General features: G+C 50.2%; 1 protein-coding gene across 1 annotated transcript in view; it reads right to left on the minus strand.

Moving 5' to 3' along the window:
- The window catches only part of LOC144792763 (septin-2), a 329,710-nt gene that overhangs the window by 229,642 nt on the left and 75,820 nt on the right, over positions 1-24,248 (minus strand). The window contains exon 5 of the mRNA XM_078667947.1: positions 18,905-19,028. Coding sequence (XP_078524073.1) covers positions 18,905-19,028 — 124 coding nt within the window. The remainder of the gene's footprint in view (positions 1-18,904; positions 19,029-24,248) is intronic.

Consider the following 24,248-nt stretch of genomic DNA (forward strand, 5'->3'; position numbering starts at 1 on the left):
GGTGCCAGGGGGTAATTTTAGGGTTCAGGGTGGGTATGGGTTTTGGGGTGCCTGGGGGTAATTTTGGGGTTCAGGGTGGTAATGGATTTGGGGGGGCAAGGGTGTAATTTTAGGGATCAGTGCGGGTATGGGTTTTGGGGAGCCAGAGGTAATTTTAGGGTTCAGGGTGGGTATGGGTTTTGGGGGGTAAGGGTGTAATTTTAGGGATCGGCGTGGGTTTGGGGTTCTAGGTGGATGATTTCAGGGTTCAGGGTGGTAATGGGTTTTGGGTTGCGAGGGGGTAATTTTAGGGTTGCATGTTTTCTCCACTTGACCTGAGCATTAATCGATCCCGTTTATCTGACATTTTAGCCCCGCCCCATTGATTAACATTAGCCACGCCCCTTCATTTGCCATGTTAGCCCCCCCCGAAATTAAGACCTAGTTGCGCCCCTGCGCGTGGTCGGTCCTTGTAGCCACAGGGCCTGTGGCTACAAGGACCGACCACGCCTAGAATCACCCAGCTACAGCTGAGCACAAACCCTGCCCAGTGTGCGGGCGGCACAGCATGGCGGCAGGAAGAAGGGTAAAGAGCTTTACAAAAATTATCACGTAGATCTGTCTGCCGAAGCTTCCAGGCAGGGTACACAAACCAGATTAGCAAGGGTTGTATGTTCTTACAACGCATGCCTTTACCACGCATGCGTTACAACGGAATGGTATTTCAACGCATAATCTTTTCCTCGAATTCTTCCGTGGTGACTTCGTACGTCGTTAAGAGGAAGCCGAAGTTTCTTTCCGTTTCCTCTTAAACGACGCCGATTGCCTGCACATCCTGACGTGACTTCAGGTGAGGTTTTTTTTGGGGGGGGGAGGGTAGACCCTCCCCCCCACCCCCAAAACCCCCCTTTTTTAATTTGAACCTTTACCACATATGCCTTTACTACATACCTCCTAGTAAAGGTATGCGTGGTAAAGGCTTTTGTGGTAACCACGCATGCGTTGTAATGCATGCGTGGTTAATGTATTCGTGGAAACGGCTGCGTTGTAGTGGCTGTTTCCCATTAGCAAGCACAAATGAGTCAGGAAAAGCTCCTTGAAGTACAAGGTAGAGGAGTCTGGGAGCACTGACACCCCTAGAGGAAGGAAGCTCAGGGGGCATTAATGCAACAACCGCAGGCATGTGAGCCACGGACGAGCATATGGGTACTCGCAAACCTTTGCCCAGGGTCACACGTATGGCCTGGGGTGTGACCGAGGGCCGCACTGATGCCAGCAGAGTGGCAGGAGGGGGTTCGGTGAGTCAGGGATTGTGTAAGGTGGTCGTAGGGGCAGCAAAGGATGTAATCTAGTCGCTGAATTGCGCAATGTGAAACCAGAAAACCTGGGATCAATCCGGCTTGCCTCTTGACCAAACTGTGTGATCCAAGGCAATTTTTCCCACTTTGCCTCCTTTTTTTCTTCATTATGGCATTTAAGAGGACCCCCAAATACATTAGTTCAGAGCGTGCACAGTACAAAACCTATGCTTGCGTTCAATTACAATTAAGGCTCACTGTTTTCCGTTTTTACAGATAAATACAGACAGAAAACCATTTATTTTCTTATATGTCTTTTTTTAATGTGGATATGTTAGACCTGTCGGCCCTTTGGGTGGTCCCTCCTCATGGTTTACTTATTTTGTCCCTTTTTGCCTCCTAATGCTTTTCCTTTTTATGTTCACTGGAATTTTTGGTTTTGTCCAAGGGGGTTAGGTGATATGATATATATATATTTTCTTTTTTTTTTCTTTTTGAGGCCTAGTCCTCCTCTTGAAATGGTGAAACCAGAGTCACAAAATGGTGGCTCGTAACTGCCACATTCTTTTTACCTCCGAGACTTACACCATAGGACTACACTGGGAAGGCTCTAGAACCTTCCAGCTGATTCTGAAACTCAGGGCCAGTCTATAAAAGGGTCAGACCCAGGGCGGCCTTTTTGTTGGAGTGAGAAGTGACCAGAGAGGTTGGGGTGGAACTGGCGAGGAGAGAGGCGACTTAGTGAGGAGGATAACGCACTATAAAGTGGTTAGATCGACCTGTGGGCCGACTGCTTTCCTGTACTGACGTGACCCCTCTTGAGTTGACCAATCCCCGCCTTTGCAGAATTACCTCTAATCTTCTAGAGACCCCGTTTTACTTCAATCCTTGTGGGACCTCTAACCGTGTTACTAGTGAAGAGCTGAAGAGAATTAGCTCTGAAGGGACATCTATTGCAGCAATAAGTCTAAATTGCCCCTTTGAATTGTTGTGGGGAATTAGTCCGCAGCGCTGTGAGCCCTAGCTATCGTAATCGCGACGCGCGAGGGAAAAAGGACTCACCGTGTGGGGAAATTCTGGAGCCAGCTGACGACCCTTCTGCGAGGAGGTGCCTACCCTGGCGTGAATTCCTTCCGCTGTGACGGAGGTAGCGGGCCCGGCGGGATCTTGTTGAACCCTGGAGAGAACCTGAGGTGACGTCGGACCAACAGTGAGGGAGGCCGGACAAAGGCGGAGTCTTGGAGCAGGGAGCCAGCGACGGAGAAGGCGGACCAGAGCTGGAGGAGGCCGGCCAAAGGCGGAGCTTATCGCGGGCGGAGCCAGCGAGGGAAGGTCTGCGGAAGTTCGTTCACACGCCGCTGCCGGATCACAGAGAAGAACGCCTGAACCCCGCTTCGTGAGAGGAAGAAGGCAAGAGAAACGAACCCTCAGCAGAGCTTCTCCAGGTTCAAAAACACAGACCGGGGGCTGCCTAGAACTCGAGTGACCACACGCCAGTACTGAAATGTGCAGCTGAGTGAGCTAGTGGCAAAAGAGGAAAAAGGGAAAAGGTGCTAGGCAGCTGTAATCTCTAGCCTTTGTTGACCCTGTATACCCGAGGGTAATGTATGAATCAGTACCTCTTAGGAGAGCTCTATTCTGAATGTCCTCCGCATTTGTACTGTGGTATTAATTCTGAAACAGGGAGGTATAGGGTGAATTCTAGAAACCCTTTCTCTTGAATAAGAAGAGATAACAAGAGATGCGATGTGAAACCTTGTAAATGTCAATACATGATTGAAGAATTATTTGTTGAACTGAATTGAAAAAATCTGGTATAAAACAAAGAGAAACTGAAGAGAGTTTTATAAAACAGACCGTATTTTTCTAAACTGGTGTAGAGCCTTTCTTTTTGGTGGATGGGCGCTGAGTTACTGCACGCAGTGTGATGCAAGCTTAACACAAATTGCCTCGGAGTTTAGTCTTACCCCCTCTGTGCCAGGCAACCCTATGTAGACTGGTTGACCCAGGTCTAACAGGATAAAAACGGAAATTGGGTTGTTTTTGAGCGATTCTAAATTCACTTTGCCATCACTGCCAGGCCAGTAACTGTGGATTGATAGGTAAGGGGGTTGGAAAGGAATTTAGTAAAGAGGATTAAATAGCAGTAGATATGCACAATGATGATACTGTAATGTGCACATTTTCATATAAGTGCGTTGATTTATCTTCTGAAGGTGTTCATATCACTGAAACCTGAAAGGCACCCAAGCATTACTTCATATTCATTGGTTAAATAAATGTGGAAATATACATTACATTAAGCCGTTTTATAGCGCGCTCGATTACTGCCGGAGTATCCTGGCGCGAAAGGGAAGAAAAGAGAGGAACTGTATCAGCAAAAGTTCAGACCCTACCCACAGACTAGACAGCCAGTCTAAATAAATGAGTTTTTAGCGCTTTCTTAAAAGCCATGAAGTCAGCAATACTGCGCAGAGGAGCCGGGAGCGCATTCCAAGCACGCGCGGCTTTCACTGCCACAGAGTGTCCACCCAACCTGACCCGCCGAAAGCGTGGAACAAGCAGCAGATGTTGAGCTGCCGAACGCAAGTCACGGTTGGGGGAGTACCGCAAGAATCGTTTCATCAGGTAAACAGGACCCCGCACGTTGATGGCTTTATGGGCCAGAGTCAAAATTTTGAAAGTGATCCTGTGCGGCACCGGAAGCCAATGCAGACTCTTCAGATAACTCCTAACGCTAATCCGCCTGGAGATATTCCCCAGTAATCTGGCGGTAGCGTTCTGAATAATCTGGAGCCGCCCTATCAAGTAGGCCGGAGAGCCACTAAACAGAGCGTTGGCATAGTCTAGTCGCGAGAGAATCAAAGCTCTCGCGACTGACTCGCGAGCAGGGGCAGGCAAATACGGAAAAAACTTTCTGAGAGACTTCAAGGTCCCAAAGCAGCCTCCAGTAAGCCTCTTGATATGCCCCTCAAATCGGAGGTCTTCCCCGAACCAGACCCCAAGGTTCTTAGCCAAGGAATTTGAAGCACTTGGAATGGGGAAGCCATCCGGCCACAGCAGGATCCTAAAATCAGGAGGGAACTGGCCATAGAGCAGGATTTCGGTCTTGTCCTCATTGCACTTCAACTGAGATGACGCTAACCAGTTGAAAACTGAGGACAGACAGTTCTGGATCTGCTCTGTTTCCAGGGCCTCTCCCGGCCAGGTAAACAGCAGCTGTGTGTCATCAGCGTAAGCTATAATTTTGGCACCCAGATGTTTGGCTAATTCAATCAAGGGGGTTAGATATATATTAAAGAGCAGAGGGCTCAAAGTCGAGCCCTGAAGGACCCCTGTCAAGAGAGGTCTAGCCGATGATGAATGGGGAGGGAGCCATACCTGTTGGGATCTTGCCGTCAGAAATGAGCTCAGCCAATCTAATGCAAGATCGCGGACGCCGATGTCGACGAGCCTGGCCAGGAGGTGTTGATGGGGTACCGTGTCGAACGCGGCAGAGAGGTCCAATAAAATTAGAGCCGCTCTGCCGCCTCCATCCAGACACTCCCTAACTGCCTCTGAAATTTCCACCAGGGCCGACTCCGTGCTGTGAGCAGCACGGAACCCAGATTGGGCCTCGTGGAGAGCTCCAGATCTTTCCACAAACTCATTGAGCTGCTGGAAAGCCAATTTCTCACCAATTTTTGCCAGAGCAGGAAGCAGTGATATAGGCCGGTAGTTGGTCAGTACCTTAGGGTCAGCACCGGCCTTTTTAAGCAAAGGCAAAAGTTTAGCTTGTTTCCACTCTGAGGGCAAACTGGCAGATTTAAAGGACAGGCCGACTAAGTGTGTCACCTCATGAACAACCACATCGGCAACAGCAGCCAACACTCTAGCTGGACACTGGTCAGATGGTGACCCAGATTTTAAAGATTTAATCACAGCAAGAGTGTCCGTAGTTGAAGGCGGGGCAAACTCCATCAACCTGGCCGAAGGCGCCCTCAGAGGGAGAAGAAGGTCAAGCGAGGCTGTTGGAAGACTAATGGCCGCAAATTTTGACTGAATAACAGCTATCTTGTCCTCAAAGAACCCGGACAGACTCTCACACCAGTCTTTAGAAGCTGGGACTATTCGCTGCTCCGCGTGGGGGGCAAGAAAGCTATTCACAATCGAAAAAATCTCTCGGCTGCTATTATTGGCTTTAGCAATTCGATTGGCGTAGTAGATACCCTTGGCTGTTTTGATACTAGCATAATAGTTTCTCTGTTCCTTACGTAGTGTTTCCTTGGCCAAAGGGCAGTACGATTGGCGCCTGTTGGAAATGGGATCCCTGGCTGGCCAGGGCTTTCGCCAAAGTCAGTCAGAGACCACCACCCCCAAGTCAGGGCAAGGGAGTTACACGCCAAGATAACCCCTACTCACCCTCTAGGTAACGTGGCGCGAGCAGCAAGGCTAAACTTGGAGGCGATGTAAGTTAAGTATTTGCGCACGCACCCCAGCAACAACACCCAAAGGCCCACCACAAAGGAAATTCCACACAAGGTTATATAAAAATAGCCTTTGTATTACACCAACACACATTTAGATAAAACACACACTTTACAATGTGCCAGAGGCACGGGCAGAATTTACAAGGGATTATTTACAAGACAGGGCCACCTGGACCACTGTCAGGAATCAGCACTTTTAGAAGTAACAATACAATACTTGTAGGCCTAGAACTTAGAACATAGCCTATCAGACAGTACCTTCCGTCCTGGTTGCACGGGATAATGCGAGTGACCTCCTTAGTAAGCTTGAGCGGGCGACCCAGCGAAGCGGCGCGGCTCAGGGGAGAGCGGCGCTGCTCGAGGCTTGGACGGGCTGCCGGCACGGTACAAGCGTTTCTCTGGGGCGACCAATGTGTGCAGCTCAGAAGAGGAGGGGGAGGCAGGATGCGGGCGACCCAGCGAAGCGGCGCGGCTCAGGGGAGAGCGGCGCTGCTCGAGGCTTGGACGGGCTGCCGTGCACGAGCTGCCGAGGGAACGAGCGAGGCACACTTCAGCGAGGCCCCAGGGGCCCAGGGAGATCAGACAAGTCCCAGCAATTTGGCAGGGAAGGCACCATAGAGTCCACTGGTCCTGGGACTCTGGTCAGGGGGCAAGCTTAGTATCAAGCCCTTGGGATCACTTATAACAGAAGATCACTGTAATACAAAATAAGACATAAAGCACACAACCAGTACCCACTGGTAACTGGTAAGTCCCCCCTTCGCAATCCTAACCACCCTAGGAACAGGTCACGCAGGGAACCAGGACCTTACTAGCACCACCTGCACTAGCAAGAACAACCACCTCAGTATCACAATACAAGTAGGGGCATAGACCTGGGGACAAAACACATGATGCAATGCATAACATTCATTCAGAGGTGTAAGAGAAACAAGGTACATGATGTATCAACAACACATTCAGCGGTGCAGCAAAGAGCACTTTGCAGAAATCACAGTAACATGAACTTACATCAAAGTCCAGGGTCCAGGTTGCGCCACTGCGCCAAGACCTAAACGTAGCAGCTGCCCACAAAGTGCTGGGCAGCTGAGGGACAGAACAGGGGGCCTAAACGCTGCAGCTGGCACTAAATGCTGCGCAGCTGGGGAAAGGCCAGGGAGGAAGGAGTGCGCCTCACTCCTCAGTTCACAGTACATGTCCCTAGGGAGGAAAACCTAAACGGTGCAGCTGCCCACTAATTGCTGGGCAGCTGGAAACAGAACTGCGACAGGGGCCCTCACTGGCCCCTCAGGACAAGGACTGTGCCCAACTGAGCCCTCTGGCTCTAAAAACAAATATGTCCCGGGTTGGAGCCATCTAGGCTCAAGAAACACTACTGCCCAGCGTGGGAGCCCTCAGGCTCTGCAGTAAATACAATGCCCCAACACGTTGGAGCCACGGGGCTCAGCACGGGCTCCTCGGGCCCTTTCACTCGATACTGTGCCCTGGGGAAACGTTGGGGCGGCCCTCTACCATCCGGGGCCGCCCTGAAGGCACCTGAAGGCGGAGCGCACGGACAGAAGAAAACGCTATGCCCCCACCGAGCCCTCTAGGCTCAAAGAACTACTGGGGGCCGTTGGAGCGGCCCTCTGTCAAGCGGGGCCGCTCAGCGTTGCGAGGGGATCCCTCGCGCACTTTCACCACCCCCCGCCCCCCCCCCCCGGGGCAGCTCTACTCACCGGCTGCTCTCCGGAGGCGGCGGGGGACACCATCTTCTTGCAGCAGTCTGCCGGGGCCCTCCCTCGCTCACGGGGGCCTCGGCGGGTGTCAGCAGGGCAGCGGGCGGGGCTCTCACCTCATGAGAGCCCCGCTTTCTTGACACAGGGGTCTTCACCCGGTCCCCCATCTCGGGACCGGGACTCAGCCCCAGGCTCAGTCTCCCTGGCGGCGCTGGCCAATTCCAGCGCGGCGGCGGGCGGGACTTCCTCCGGTAAACCGGAAGTCCCGCCCCGCATCAGGCACTGTAGTGCCTGACTTCCTGTTTTGCGGCGCTCGGGCCGCGGCGGTGAATCTCGGGGGCATTTCAGAGGGGTGGCACCCTCGAGATTAAAAATAAACAGCGAGGGTGGCACTCGCTCGCTTTAAGTAATAAACAGGGGCAAAAGTAAAAATAAAGCGCTCCGAGCGCTAGGGAACAACACAGCGCTTTCAAGCGCTAGGGGCAGAATAAAAGCGCTCCCATGCGCTATAGAGCCAATAAAGCGCTCCTTGCGCTAGGCAACAGTCCCTCTGGCATCCAGGAGCTGGGCAGGGCAAAGAGGCCCCACGAGTCCAGGGACAAGCACAGCAGAGAAAAGTCCTCCAGGGCATCAAGGCAAGGCAGAGAGACCCCAGAGGGAGAAGGCATCCAGGGGCTGGGCAGGGCCCAGGGAGGCAAGCCTTCCCCTGGGCCCAAGCAGCAACACGCCCCTGGTAGTTTCAAGTTGGCAAACAATAACATTTTTCAAGAGGTCACAGCCTCTTTTTATACAGAGCAACTCTTTGTCTGTAGGTGCAGGGTGGGGGCAGAACCAGTTGCAGCTGGTTCTGGAGCACTCTTGATGGCCCAACCACCCATTCTATTCACTGGCAGGGCTTGGGTCATCAGTCACACCACAGGGGGGCGGAGCCAGCATTGTGTGGGGAAAACCCAGCCCATCCAGGACACAGGTACACTCCTCCCACACATCACTCATGCTAATCTCACACTCACCACCGGGCAGACCCATCCAGACTTCCTGGAGCCTGGCATGCCAGCCAGCTCCAGCCAATCACGCTCCAGCACCCTCACAGCACACATATCTCAATGTCCAGAAGTAGTACTTCCCTTCTAGACACATACAAGCCACACATACCGTTGCGCAGCATTCACTCCCACGAGTTCACACATACCAAACTCGAGCCTGCACTCCCCACGCATCAGGAACTACCAGGGACACATACATTCCCCATGCATTCCTATGGGAGGGCAGGCCTATCTCACACACGCACTCAAGGAGCGCACGCACTTTACACTGCGCCACAGTGTCAAAGTGCGCAAAGACCAGAAATCACTATAATTGCAAGGCAAAAAGTTCAGGGGTGACCCTGCCAGAAGGCTCAAGTCCAACAGCGCCAATCCCGCTCTAGTTTTTTGCAGGACTGTTTATGGGCACGCAGCTCCGGGGAAAACCAAGGTTTAGAGGGAGTGGCACGCAGTCTGCCAACCCTCCCTTAAGAAGAAACCGCAACCCCCGCCGCCATCCAATCATTGAAAGACGACACCGCTATGGTAAGATCGCTACCCAACGCGGGCCGGCTCTCCGTCAGGGAGGCCGCCAGAGTCTCATTGTTAATTTTATTGGCATACAGCGTTTTGGCCCTTGCACTGGGAGTACCCAAAGTTGACCAAGCAAATCTGATTAGCTGGTGGTCAGACAACGACCGAGGTTCCGGGGCATTGACCTGGAGAGAAAAATTGGAACAAATCACATCCAGGGTGTGCCCACCCGAGTGCGTGGGCAGGGAGACCCACTGAGACAAGTGCACCATGTCCAGAAAATCCATCAAACCTTTACTCTCTGGAAGATGCACTTCCTCAGTGTGAATGTTGAAGTCACCCAGAAGTAGAAAGCTGGGAAATCTGAGGACACGGGGGGCAATCAGATCACTCAGCGCCGTGAGGAACGACCCAGCCGATCCCGGAGGCCTATATATTAGGGTGCCCCCTAGAGTGAAGTGAGGGGAAAGAGCCACTGAGAAATTCATCGCTTCGCCCCCTTCGAGGATTAGCGGGGGGTCAACATGAAGAGTCAGGGAGTCTCTCAAAATAATGGCAACACCTCCTCCTCTCCCTAGCCCTCTATCCCTCCTATATATTTTATAGCCGCGGGGGACAGCTAACTCGACATCCGGAGCGCTGGCCGCAGTGAGCCAGGTTTCCGTCACAAACAAAAAGTCGAGCGCGCTATCCACAAGAAGCTCTAAAATATCTGCAGCATGTTTACACATCGAGCGTGCATTAACTAAGTCAGCCGAGAAAACATGGGGGGCCAGCTCCTGGGGGGAGGGGGCAGGAAGTGTTTCCACACAGCAAAATCCACAGATCGAACAAGGGTTAGGCCATGGGCAATTCCCAGCGCCCCCACCCACATCCAGACACTCAGCAGAACGCAGAGATAACAACTGCTCTCTCGAGTACCTGAATGTGGAGCCAAGCTCAGTCCGAGGCTGTAGGGCAGCCCGTCCCGCGTCCGTCACGGCCGAGGCGCGGACGGGCGCAGACGGGCTGACCTTTGGCTTACCTTCGGCGCGCCTGAGGCGCGCCCGCCACGCGTGACCGCTGCGCGTCAGGAAAGGCATGGTGTTTTTATAGGAGCGCGTCACTCCCCCAGCTAGACCGCTGCCACAGGTTCTGCCGGGGAGAGGACTCCTGGTAAGATGGCCGCCCGCCCTCCACACAAACGGCACACAGCCGCGATGGAACGGGGCCGGGTAGGCTCACCACAGCACACAGTAGAAGTCAAGTAAGTCTGACAACAAGCCCCAAAAACGTTTTGACTATTTTTAAACAGCCCCCAGCAGTGAGACTAAGAGACCCGAAGAGCGAGTCCCAAGACTGAAATAAAAACCAAAAGTCACAATCACAGTTGGTTCAAGCGCAGAGTAAAATTATTAAAATATTGTCACAAGCGTGCACAAAACGAAAAGCGGTTCAGCATGAGCGCTGCCACCGCCCACTCTCACCGCCAGTTTCAACTTTATTTTTTCACAAAACCCATAATAAATATGGGTAAATACAGATAAACGTAAAATAAATATGGATAAATTCAGATGGAAATGTCCAAAAAATAAATATCATAAAATTGGAAGCCTTAATTATAACGTTGTCCACATATATTAGCATTCCAGGCGACCCAGAGGGTGCACATGAAAATTGACTTTCCTCTTAGTTCACTATTGGCATTGTTGTCAGGGTGGGGTGGGAAAGCATGAATATTTCTACATTCATGTTTGTAAATGATCGCTTTAAAAAATACCTCCAAATGCAGTGGTATGGTAAACCACTTCTGCAGGTTAATGTAATACACTTTGTTAGAATTTTGAAGAGACCATGCTACTTTCCCACATCTGTTGCAAGATTTGTTTAAACAATAAAGGTGTTACAAAAGTTAAGTGGTGCAGGACATGTACCTTAGTTAATTCATAACTTCAGTTAACCTGCAAATAAATGGTTGTCTGTTTATTTAACATTTTTTTCTGAATCTTAGTACTCTGCAAGTAAACAGCAGCCCGTGCTGCTGTTCACCAAGGGGGGCGCATGCAGCCCCCGGTCCGTACTTTGAGTATCACTGCATTAGCACATTCCTGCGGACTGTCATCAGCTCTGTTGGTGTGTACAGACCGTGGGCTGGGGCCTGAGGGGATCCTTGCAGAACACTGCAGGAAGATCTACTGCTCAGATAACACTACTCACTCACATACCCACGCCGCTCCTTACAGGAAGATCTACTGCTCAGATAACACTACTCACTCATATACCATCCCGCTCCCTGCAGGAAGATCTACTGTTCAGATAACACTATTCACTCATACACCCACCCCGCTCCCTGTAGGAAGATCTACTGCTCCGATAACACTATTCACTCATACACCCACCCCGCTCCCTGTAGGAAGATCTACTGCTCAGATAACACTATTCACTCATACACCCACCCCGCTCCCTGTAGGAAGATATACTGCTCAGATAACACTATTCACTCATACACCCACCCCGCTCCCTGTAGGAAGATCTACTGCTCAGATAACACTATTCACTCATACACCCACCCCGCTCCCTGTAGGAAGATCTACTGCTCAGATAACACTATTCACTCATACACCCACCCCGCTCCCTGTAGGAAGATATACTGCTCAGATAACACTATTCACTCATACACCCACCCCGCTCCCTGTAGGAAGATCTACTGCTCAGATAAAACTATTCACTCATACACCCACCCCGCTCCCTGTAGGAAGATCTACTGCTCAGATAACACTATTCACTCATACACCCACCCCACTCCCTGTAGGAAGATCTACTGCTCAGATAACACTATTCACTCATACACCCCGCTCCCTGCAAGAAGATCTACTGCTCAGATAACACTACTCACTCATACACCCACCCCGCTCCCTGTAGGAAGATCTACTGCTCAGATAACACTATTCACTCATACACCCACCCCGCTCCCTGTAGGAAGATCTACTGCTCAGATAACACTATTCACTCATACACCCACCCCGCTCCCTGTAGGAAGATATACTGCTCAGATAACACTATTCACTCATACACCCACCCCGCTCCCTGTAGGAAGATCTACTGCTCAGATAACACTATTCACTCATACACCCACCCCGCTCCCTGTAGGAAGATATACTGCTCAGATAACACTATTCACTCATACACCCACCCCGCTCACTGCAGGAAGATCTACTGCTCAGATAACACTATTCACTCATACACCCACCCCACTCCCTGCAGGAAGATATACTGCTCAGATAACACTATTCACTCATACACCCACCCCGCTCACTGCAGGAAGATCTACTGCTCAGATAACACTATTCACTCATACACCCACCCCACTCCCTGCAGGAAGATCTACTGCTCAGATAACACTATTCACTCATACACCCACCCCGCTCCCTGTAGGAAGATCTACTGCTCAGATAACACTATTCACTCATACACCCACCCCACTCCCTGCAGGAAGATATACTGCTCAGATAACACTATTCACTCATACACCCACCCCGCTCACTGCAGGAAGATCTACTGCTCAGATAACACTATTCACTCATACACCCACCCCACTCCCCGCAGGAAGATCTACTGCTCAGATAACACTACTCACTCATACACCCACCCCGCTCCCTGCAGGAAGATCTATTGCTCAGATAACACTACTCACTCATACAACCATCCCACTCCCTGCAGGAAGATCTACTGCTCAGATAACACTACTCACTCATACACCCCGCTCCCTGCAAGAAGATCTACTGCTCAGATAACACTATTCACACCCCCCCCCCATTCCCTGTAGGAAGATCTACTGCTCAGATAACACTACTCACTCATACACCCACCCCACTCCCTGTAGGAAGATCTACTGCTCAGATAACACTATTCACACCCCTCCCCATTCCCTGTAGGAAGATCTACTGCTCAGATAACACTACTCACTCATACACCCACCCCACTCCCTGTAGGAAGATCTACTGCTCAGATAACACTATTCACTCATACACCCCGCTCCCTGCAAGAAGATCTACTGCTCAGATAACACTACTCACTCATACACCCACCCCACTCCCTGTAGGAAGATCTACTGCTCAGATAACACTATTCACGCATACACCCACCCACCCAACTCCCTGTAGGAAGATCTACTGCTCGGATAACTACTCACTCATATACCCATCCCACTCCCCGCAGGAAGATCTACTGCTCAGATAACACTATTCACTCATACACCCACCCCGCTCCCTGCAGGAAGATCTACTGCTCAGATAACACTATTCACTCATACACCCATCCCACTCCCCGCAGGAAGATCTACTGCTCAGATAACACTATTCACTCATACACCCACCCCGCTCACTGCAGGAAGATCTACTGCTCGGATAACTACTCACTCATATACCCACCCCACTCACCGCAGGAAGCTCTACTGCTCAGATAACACTACTCACTCGCACACCCCGCTCCCTGAAGGAAGATCTACTGCTCAGATAACACTACTCACTCATACACCCACCCCGCTCACTGCAGGAAGATCTACTGCTCAGATAACACTATTCACTCATACACCCACCCCACTCCCCGCAGGAAGATCTACTGCTCAGATAACACTACTCACTCATACACCCACCCCGCTCACTGCAGGAAGATCTACTGCTCAGATAACACTATTCACTCATACACCCACCCCACTCCCCGCAGGAAGATCTACTGCTCAGATAACACTATTCACTCATACACCCACCCCGCAGGAAGATGTACTGCTTAGATAACACTACTCACTCGCACAACCACCCGCTCCCTGCAGGAAGATCTACTGCTCAGATAACACTTCTCACTCGCACACCCACCCCGCAGGAAGATCTACTGCTCAGATAACACTATTCACTCACACCCACCCACCCACCCCCTGCAGAAGATCTACTGCTCACATAACAGTACTCACTCACCCACCCACCCCTTCCCTGCAAGATCTACTGCTCACATAACACTACTCACACACACACACACCCACCCAACTCCCTGTAGGAAGATCTACTGCTCGGATAACTACTCACTCATATACCCACCCCACTCACCGCAGGAAGCTCTACTGCTCAGATAACACTACTCACTCGCACACCCCGCTCCCTGAAGGAAGATCTACTGCTCAGATAACACTACTCACTCATACACCCACCCCGCTCACTGCAGGAAGATCTACTGCTCAGATAACACTATTCACTCATACACCCACCCCACTCCCCGCAGGAAGATCTACTGCTCAGATAACACTACTCACTCATACACCCACCCCGCTCACTGCAGGAAGATCTACTGCTCAGATAACACTATTCACTCATACACCCACCCCACTCCCCGCAGGAAGATCTACTGCTCAGATAACACTACTCACTCATACACCCACCCCGCTCACTGCAGGAAGATCTACTGCTCAGATAACACTATTCACTCATACACCCACCCCGCTCCCTGCAGGAAGATCTACTGCTCAGATAACACTACTCACTCATACACCCACCCTACTCCCTGCAGGAAGATCTACTGCTCAGATAACACTACTCACTCATACACCTACCCCGCTCCCTGCAGGAAGATCTACTGCTCAGATAACACTATTCACACACCCCCCCCCATTCCCTGTAGGAAGATCTACTGCTCAGATAACACTACTCACTCACATACCCACGCCGCTCCCTGCAGGAAGATCTACTGCTCAGATAACACTACACGCACCCACATCCACCAGGGGGCGGTATCTCTATCTCCACTTGAGTTACAACACACCGAGTGAAACCACAACAGGGCGGTTAAAAACATTTTACACGGAGAGAAAGCACACCAGGGCATCACTAAAGCGGGTCCCATGAACAAGCACAACCGGTCTAAACATAGCTGCCCTTGTAAAACCCGCCACCCATGAGAAGCACTGGTGCGCTCTCGCCCCAGCTCAGCTCTCAAAGCCGTTCTGAAAGATGAGGTGGTCCGAGTCCACAACTTCGGCCATCTTTAAATATTATAAAGCTATGATGAAAGCCTTCATTACTATTTTGCTTCTGCCGACCTTTGAAGGCTATAACACAAATAAACTAAAAGCAAAGAAACTACCACAAAACGTTACAATTTACTATGTGGCCACTGAGTGCTCTATTGTTCAACTAGGACTCTTATGAATCCCCTCATGTACCTCTTGTAAACATTATCGCATAACATGCAAAGCGCTCCGATACCTTCTGGTCTAGCTAGCGCTATATGATACTCCAAATAATAACTCTGCAGCTGGGTTCACATACACACATTTAAAGAAGGAATGGTAGCAATTCTAGCCTGAAAAAATATACTAAAAAGATCTCAAACATACACACTACCAGAATCTTGAACATATATAAATTTCACCCCACAAAATATTGACCTATAAGCCAGGCCACTGGAATTATTCTTCAGGTGAGGGCAAAATTATGTGGCAGGGTTGAGTAAATGAGGCAAGAAAACTCAAATTATGCGGCATAATGCGGTACATTAAACACCATTACTTCATTAGTTTGTACTTTTTCACTTGTTAACACTGTGTGGGAATTGGGTGCACCTCATTAGTACCAGTTTAATACCCAAATACAGTCATAAGCAACCGAAAGGCGAAGAGTCAACCTTTGCAAAAGGCTTTTCACTGCAACATGTGCAACTGTGTTTTTAGTAACTTTTAAACAATTTGAGCTAGAATTGTTTTTTGCTTACAATCTGCAGATTATGCATCAGATGAATTACGTGGTAAATGCGTAGAATCTATAATTATGCAAACAAATTGCAGAGGACACACAATCGCATATTTCCAGTGGCCCTGCCTATAACACAATCCGGGTCCAATTGGCTATTTACGCCTTCTGGCATTTTTCTGAGGGCTGGACTTTGAGGTCAGTTTTTGAAGGACAATGGGCGCTGCTAGTGCCTCTGTCACTTTCTGCAGCCTCCAGAATTTAACTGGATTGGGCTTAGAGGGAGGTGAAAGTGCGAGCCAGAGTGCGAGCGCGAGCGAGAGTGCGAGCCAGAGTGTGAGCGCGAGCCAGAGTGTGAGCGCGAGCCAGAGTGTGAGCGCGAGCCAGAGTGCGAGCCAGAGTGTGAGCGCGAGCCAGAGTGCGAGCCAGAGTGTGAGCGCGAGCCAGAGTGCGAGCCAGAGTGTGAGCGCGAGCCAGAGTGCGAGCCAGAGTGCGAGCCAGAGTGCGAGCGCGAGCCAGAGTGCGAGCGCGAGCCAGAGTGCGAGCGCGAGCGAAGACAGAAGAACAGAGATTGAATGGAAAGAAAGAAAGAGAACGAGGCGAGGAATGAGGCGGGCTGGCTTGAACATATTTGCCAGGGTTAATTTTATTCCCAGTCTGGACTTGAAGCGAAGCCAGAGTCAAAATGTGCCCTGAAAATGCTCGGACTGGAGTAAGACTAGCACCCAACAAGGGCAGGAAATGAGTTCGGTTTGAATGAGAAATTTATAACTGACTGAACTGTTTGTAGGATAAAATGATCCACAATCTAGTAGCCTAGATATTTGAGCACATCATTTTACAACATATGTTTTTTCAGCAGACTGCAGAAGAGGCTGAGAGAAGATTGGGAGTACAAAAGGGACTGACAGAAGACGCTCATGAGACATCGCAGCGGAGGGTATCAGAAGACAAGAGGGTTACAAAAGCGGTGCACAGCAATACACTCAAACAAGAGAACCAATAGCCGCTGGGCAACCATGTTAAGAAGCAGAGGACTTGATGGCACCCGGGGCTGAGGCAGCTCCTGGGCTCTCGAAACAAAGGTGATTAGCCCTTTCTACCCTGCCAGCAACATCATTGAGTTCATTCAATCACAAACTGCACAAGGTCACACATATGCACTTGTGGGGGAATTATCTGCCCTGCAGCAGTGCCAGCGTCTGGCGGTGGCAAGCACCAAGACTCTCCAGTGCCAGCACAATGCTCCTAACAAGCAGTGCAGGAGAACAAACTAATCGCCATTCAGAACATTTTGAATAATACACTCTTGCAGATGGATTGCCACGACCAAAATGGAGGATTAAAAGTGAAAATAAAGTCAGGCCTCAAGAAATCTACTTGCCCATTTGCAATGGCGAGTCAGATTTTATCAGGGCGAGCTATATTTCGGGCCTACTCACCCGTTCTGGCGAGCTGACAAACTGGTGTTCTGTTCACTCACAAAGTGAAGGAGCATTAAAGAGGCTTTAAATCTTGTGTTTATCTGGTCATATTTGCTCTATGTTCAGAGACAGAGGACATTACTTTTCTTTCTCAGCCTGCAGAGTTTCAGTACTTTGTAAAGTGAACTGACTGGCGTGCTGTACAGAGTGCAACATGAAAGGCTTTAGAGTATCAGGTTTTTTTATAAGACAACATTAAAATAGCTAATAGGTGAACTGTACAAACATTTCAAAATATATTTCAATAGTTATGAAAGCCCATTTTCTGTAATTTTGTGATGAAAAAATATTTTTATAAGGATGAAAACAAATTAGAACACTTTACTTGGCGATTTACAAATAATAAGCAGGTTTGCTGAAACCCAATTTTCACTGAGTATTGCTTATACACGACATCGTTTTATGAGAAAATCTGCATGTTAGCGGGAACGTTTTTTGCCATTTCAACAGGAAATTTACTTTCTGTAAATGACGGTGTGCTACCACATCATGCTCTAGTAATCTAAGCCATATGTACAAAACCTTTTTTGAAGCTGCAAACAGCCCAAATGGCAGAATCAGGTCATTCACGACCCCAAAAAGTTTTTTACAATGTACAAATGCCAAATTGCGATTCAGTAACCAGTTAACAAATCACAATTTGGGTGTTCAAATCAGCATTTGAAAGGGACATGCTTAATGCGTCACTTCCGAATAACGATTCACAGTAGTATGCATGAACGTTTTGCGACCAAATTACAGTCGCAAAACATTCATTGTTTTACCTACATTTCAAGGGTGTTGGTAACCAATCACAGTTGGAAAGGGGTCCCCCATGGGACCGCTTCCCCTATGTGAATGTTGATTCAAATATTTTTTCAAGCGAAGGCAGTCGTCCCACGGACCACTGCCTACTCCTAAAAAACAAAACTTAAATGTTTAATTTTTTTCTTTTTCAACACATCCTTTTTTCCTCTATGGAAAACGGGCTGCATTTAAAAAACAAAGGAAAAAAATAGCTTATTCAAAAGCAATCGGACATGGTGGTCTGCGGAGTCCAGCCGGCCACCATCCAGGTGATGGCTGCCACTCCTAATGGGCCGCTAACTGCAACCTACCTTATTAATATTCAAGAGGTAATTCTATTGCGACCCTATTAGGAATTACTATTTCCTAATTCTAGGTTTTTGTACATTAGGACTTGAAATTTCCTAACTGATTCACAAAGAATGGCAATCCCTAAATTCTCTTCAGATGGCCCCATATATATTAAAAGTGAGTTTTTAAACATGAACGGTGAAACACTCCTGTCCCGATGGCAATGCTTTTAGTGAACTAAGATCAAGTCATGGCTAATGGGTACCCTATATGTGGGCTAGATTCTTATTATACACGGAGCACCCATTTAGTCTATTTAATGAAAACGAGTGTTTTTTGTACAGCAGAAATGCTGAACTCGTATTTGAAGGTGCTCTCAAATGTGATAAAGAAGAAAAAGGCCGATTGGTCACATAAAATCTGTGCCTAGGATCACTCAATTAGAGACCGGATTACGGGTTAAGTACATTACAGGTAGGTCGATAAGCTTATTAAAGTTACCAGACGTGCAGGTCGAGGAAGAATATGATTTTTGAAAACCATGGTTGGACAGAAGGCAAAGGTAAGAAAGCAGTGATTCGCAAGAAGCTTTATCCACACTCACCAGTCCTGGCTGTTGATGGCGTCACCGTAACCTGGAGTGTCGACCACCGTCAGCCGCAGCTTCACGCCTCGCTCCTCGATCTCTACCGTAGATGCCTCAATCTGGACCGTTCGCTCAATCTTTTCTGTAAAAGAAAGGCAGACACTGTTAGCGCTATAAATAGTAAGTTGTAGTCAGACTGAACATGGCAACAGTAAGGCTGTGTCCCTCCTCCCTCAAACTCATACCACAGAGATGAGAGGTTGGCAGCATACATTTATTAATTCATTTACTTTTGTAGGACTTTCCATGTTCGCTTTCTGAGCGGTATGGTAGATGAAGGAAAATGCAGTGTGAGGCGTGGGACCCCACAAGTCTAAGAGATGAGAAGCTGCAATCAGATGTTCAACATTCACAACATACATCTCCGTCGTATTCAAGATTGAACAGTTTCAGATTTAAAAGATTTTCCTTTTGGTCAGCAAAGCTCCTATGCATTGGTCTCCTTCAAACCTCCCTTCACAAGCTCAATCACAGGAAGACTGGGAGAGGGGCATGCAGACACAACACAAGACCGCGCCTCACGCTACACTCCGCTTAGAAACAAGGACACAGAGAATGTGTGCCCAGATTGTACACCTAGACAACTACAAGACCCTGCCTCACTCTATCCTCAGCTCGAAACAAGGACACAGAGGATGGGTGCTCAGATTGTACAAGGTGGCAACTACAAGACTGCGCTTCATTCGTCTCAACTCATACCAAGCAAAAGGCTGGATGTAAATGTGGGTGTACTTGTAAAGCGCACTGCCACTCCATGGAGTATCCTGGCGCTGAAGACCGCTGGGGAACCCGTCCTGGTTTTCCCTGTGAGATGGTCCCTTTCTGGGTATTTCCAAGGTGAAACCAGGCATACCCGGCGTCTGTGGGGGGCCGTTGTAGAGATGAGGCAAGCTTAATGCCCAGAGTTACCGAGTGTGTTCCCTGGTTAGAGTAGGCACCGAGGCGGGAATTATTGAGTCCGTTTTGACCCTGGTCCACGACCCTGCCACGTCGGGAATTGAACCCTGGTCCCAGGCCGTTCTCTGCTTACGGGTCTGCCGCCTCTAACCAGTGAGCCACACTACTCCACTGGATGTGGGCATACTCAAAATCCGGTGTCTCCAACCAATTGATTGCGAGCTATCAGTAGCTCGCAGAAGCCTTCAGAGTATATCCCAGGCTTGTGTTCATTTTTAACTAAGAAGTGCAATAAACGTGTGTTGTATTTTCCTTTTAAAGTTAAGGAAAGGCTATGTTTATTTTACATTATCAGGCAGCAGATAGCAGGGCCTGATAAAGAGCAGGGCTCCACTCAGATTTATGACACATGTGGGTCACAGAGGTTCAGAAGGAGTAGTTTCTGTCCTGTAACTCCAGTTCTGTAGTAGGGGTATCTCTGTTATAGTCATAATCTAGTGAATAGTCCCGCCCATGTGCGTGGACCCCGAAGCAATCAAAAATAATCTCATAAGGTGTCGAAAAATGAAGAAAAATGCAGAAAGTCAGATATAACTTTAGGAAGAAATTTAGGGTAAGTACGCATAACAACCTTAGCAGCATGAAATACAGTATAAGGTTCTTGGCAACACAACGCCTGAATTTCACTCACCCTGCGGGCCGATGTAATGGCCACGAGGAACACCGCCTTCCAGGACAGGTGCTACAACGAAGCCTTATGAATAGGTTCAAAAGGCTCCTTCATCAATCTGGACAGCACCACATTCAATCTCCATGAAGGCGAAGGAAGCCGGACAGGAGGGAACACTTTCTTCAAGCCTTCCAAAAAGTCTTTGATCACAGGGATCTGAAAGAAGGAAGTCTGTGAAGGGAATTTCCTGTAGGCAGTCAATGCAGCGAGATGAACCTTAATGGAATGAACATTAAGGCCAGACTGCGCCAAATGTAGAAGGTAAGGAAGGATGACATCTTCCTTGCACGTCGTCGGATCATAGTTCTTGGACTTGCACCAGATGCAAAACCTCTTCCACTTGTAAGCATAAGAAGTCCTAGTGGAAGGTCGCTTAGCCTCCTTCAGTATGTCCATGCAATCTTCTAGGAGATTCAGATGGCCATATTGCACTATCTCAGGAGCCATGCCACCAAACTCAAAGACGAGAGGTTGGGGTGCAACATCTGCCCCCCGAACTTCGTGAGAAGGTCCGGCCTGCACGGCAGCCGCATGTGAGGAAGGAGAGACCGGTGAAGCAGGTCCGTGTACCACCACTGTCTGGGCCATTCCGGGGCAATCAGGATCATCCGCGCCCTGGACTGGGACAGTTTGATGAGCACTGCCGGAATCAGGGGAATGGGTGGAAAAGCGTACAGAAAGCTGTTCGACCAGTTGATCCATAACGCATTCCCCAGCGTCCCCGGCTGGTAGTACCTGGAGGCGAAGTCTCGGCATTTGCTGTTTTCGGCGGTGGCGAACAGATCTACATCTGGAGTCCCCCACCTTGCGAAGACTTCTCTTAGTACTTCGTCGTTTATGACCCATTCGTGGTTTTCCTGAATCAGTCTGCTCAGTGCATCTGCCTGAACATTCGGCACACCTGGCAGATGGGTAGCCGTTATCGTCAGTCCTCTGGCTAGAAGCCAGTGCCAGATCGCCTGCGCCTCCTGCGATAGGGTGCGCGATCTTGAGCCCCCCTGCTTGTTGAGGTAATACATCGTGGTCGTATTGTTCGTTTGCACAAGCAGAGAGTTGGTCTGGAAGGACGGAAGAAAGGCCTTCAGCGCCAAGTGAACAGCTCTGAGTTCCAGGAAATTGATGTGGTACGTGGACTCCGTCGGGGACCACGTCCCTTGAATCTGTAGGTCTCCGGAGTGCGCTCCCCAACTGTGGAGAGACGCATCCGTCACGATAGTCTGCGTGGGAATGTCCTTGTGGAAGGGAACCCCTCTCAGGAGATTCTCCGCCGAACACCACCACTTCAGAGACTGAAGAGCATGCAGAGACAGTCGTATCCGGTCTTCCCAAGATCCTTTCCTCTGATCCCACTGATCCTCCAAGCACTCCTGCAATGGTCTCATGTGCAGCCGTGCGTGTGGAAGATACAAGAGGCCATCGAGCCCAGTAGAGAAGACACCGTCCTCACTGTGGTAGATGGAGTGGTCATAAGAGCCTGAGCCTTCCGAAGGAGTGATAATAGTTGCTCCTCCGAAGGAGACACGCTTGCTGACAGCGTATTGATGGAGGCTCCCAAGTACTGTATGCACTGGACCGGAGTCGGGACAGACTTGGACATGTTGATGTGCAACCCCAGCTTGTTCAAGAGAACGCACGTCTTCTGGAAGTGTGCTTGAGCTTCCGAGAAGGAGGAGGCCTTGATCAACCAGTCGTCCAGGTACGGGTAGACAAACACCTTGTTCCTCCTCAGGTGTGCAGCTACCACTGCCATGCACTTCGAGAATGTTCTGGGTGCAGACTTCAGTCCGATTGGCAGCACTGTGCACTGATAATGATTGGTGCAGACTTGGAATCGCAGGAACTTCCTGTGTTTGTGTGCAATGGGCACATGGAAGTATGCATCCTGAAGGTCTATAGCACGTAGCCAGTCTCCCCGTTGCAGCGGAGGATAAATCTGATGCAACGACAGCATGCGAAACTTCTCTCTGAGAATCCACTTGTTTGCTTGTCGCAAATCCAGAATGGGCCTGAACTCGTTCTTGTCCTTCTTGCGAACCAGAAAGAACCGGGAGTACAGACCTCTTCCTCTTTGAGACAGAGGTACGTCTTCTATCGCCCTTTTCCTTAACAGGATATCGGCCTCCGCCTGGAGCTCGCGCAGTTGAAACTGTGAGGTGACCGGTGGAATTGATGGAGGCGGGCTGGTGAACCGAAGACTGTATCCATTGCAAACAATATTCAGCACCCATCCAGAGTAATTTTTCTCCACTCTGCCAGAAAAAATTGAACGCTTCCCCCCACCGGAGCGGGTAACGGTTGTAGGGGAAATAACCGCTCAGGGTCGAGACCCAACCGGGCCTTTGTTCGGTGTAGAGGACTGTTGGCCTCCTCTACCCTTCTGGTGCTTCTGGAAGGGCCTCCGGAACTACTGCTGCTGTTGCTGCTGCTGTCCCGAAGCCTGTCCTCGCCCTCGGCCCCGAACCGTCTCTGGAACGGGCGGTAGGCCTTCTTGTCTTTGGGCTTCTCCAAGCCCACAGCCGTCAGAGTCTCGGCCTCCGCCTTCATGCGGGCCATCTCATCATCCGCATGTTTGCCAAGCAGGGTTTCCCCCGAGAAGGGCAGATTGGCCACTTGCTGCTGGGCCTCCGGCTTGAGTGATGTGAGCCTGAGCCAAGCATGGCGCCGCTGGTTGATCCCATGACAATACCCATGCGCCGCCAAAAGAGAGACATCAGCGGCCACGCTGATGACCTGGTTGGAAACCAGCATCCCTTCCTTCTGGATCTCCAGGAAATCCTCCCTCCTATCTTGTGGCAGGAGTTCCGCGTACTGCTGGAGGAATTCCCACAGGGCACGATCATAACGCCCCAGCAGAGCCGCATCGCTAGAGGCCTTCATGGCCGTAGATGCCGTCCCACAGGCCTTTCTGCCAGCTGAGTTGATCCATCGGCTCTCCTTATCCGGAGGCACGGTAGAAGACTGAGAGGTAGCATGTTTCCTGGCTGCCGTCACTATAACGGAGTCCGGAATCGGGTCTATCCGTAGAAAGGCCGGATCGGAATCCGGAGCCCTGTACTTCTTCAGAAGCCGGGATGGGGCGGCTTTCGTCACTGCAGGCGTGAGGAACAGCTCCTCCGCAGGCTCTACCAATCCTGGTACGAGCGGTAGTAAAGGGCAAGACAAATGCCTCTTATGCAGCGTCTCGAATATCACGGACGTCGTAGATGTTTGAGCCGTCACCGTGATTCCCAATTTTGCTGCACCCCTCAGGAGGACATCTTGGAACGTACTGATATCGTCCACAGGAGTCACTCTCGTCCCCGGGGAGTCCGACAAAGTCGGGGAGTAGGATCGGGTCCTGGAAGAGTCAGTGTAGGACCGTGATCCGCGCCTCCTGTGGCGCCGTCTTGACCTTGTGGAGGATCTGCGACGACTGCGCGATCTCCCCTTCCGTCCGGAACAGGATCGCGACCTCCTTGGCTTCGGTCGCCCCGCCGGTTCGACCGGGGCGGGTGACTTAGGCTTGGCTGGGGCCCTCGGCCGAGGGGTCCCCTTAGGGGGAGTCGGAAATCGTGGCAACGAACCTGTCCTCGGAGGAATTGGAGGAGGCTTGTCAGCCGGCATCTGAGGTTGAGGCGGAGGTTGAGGAGGAGGAGGAAATGGAGGAAGTGGAGGCGGGGTGGGAACCCGCGGAGG

This window comes from Lissotriton helveticus, chromosome 11, assembly GCF_964261635.1.
Source record: "Lissotriton helveticus chromosome 11, aLisHel1.1, whole genome shotgun sequence".
Classification (NCBI taxonomy): Eukaryota; Metazoa; Chordata; class Amphibia; order Caudata; family Salamandridae; genus Lissotriton; species Lissotriton helveticus.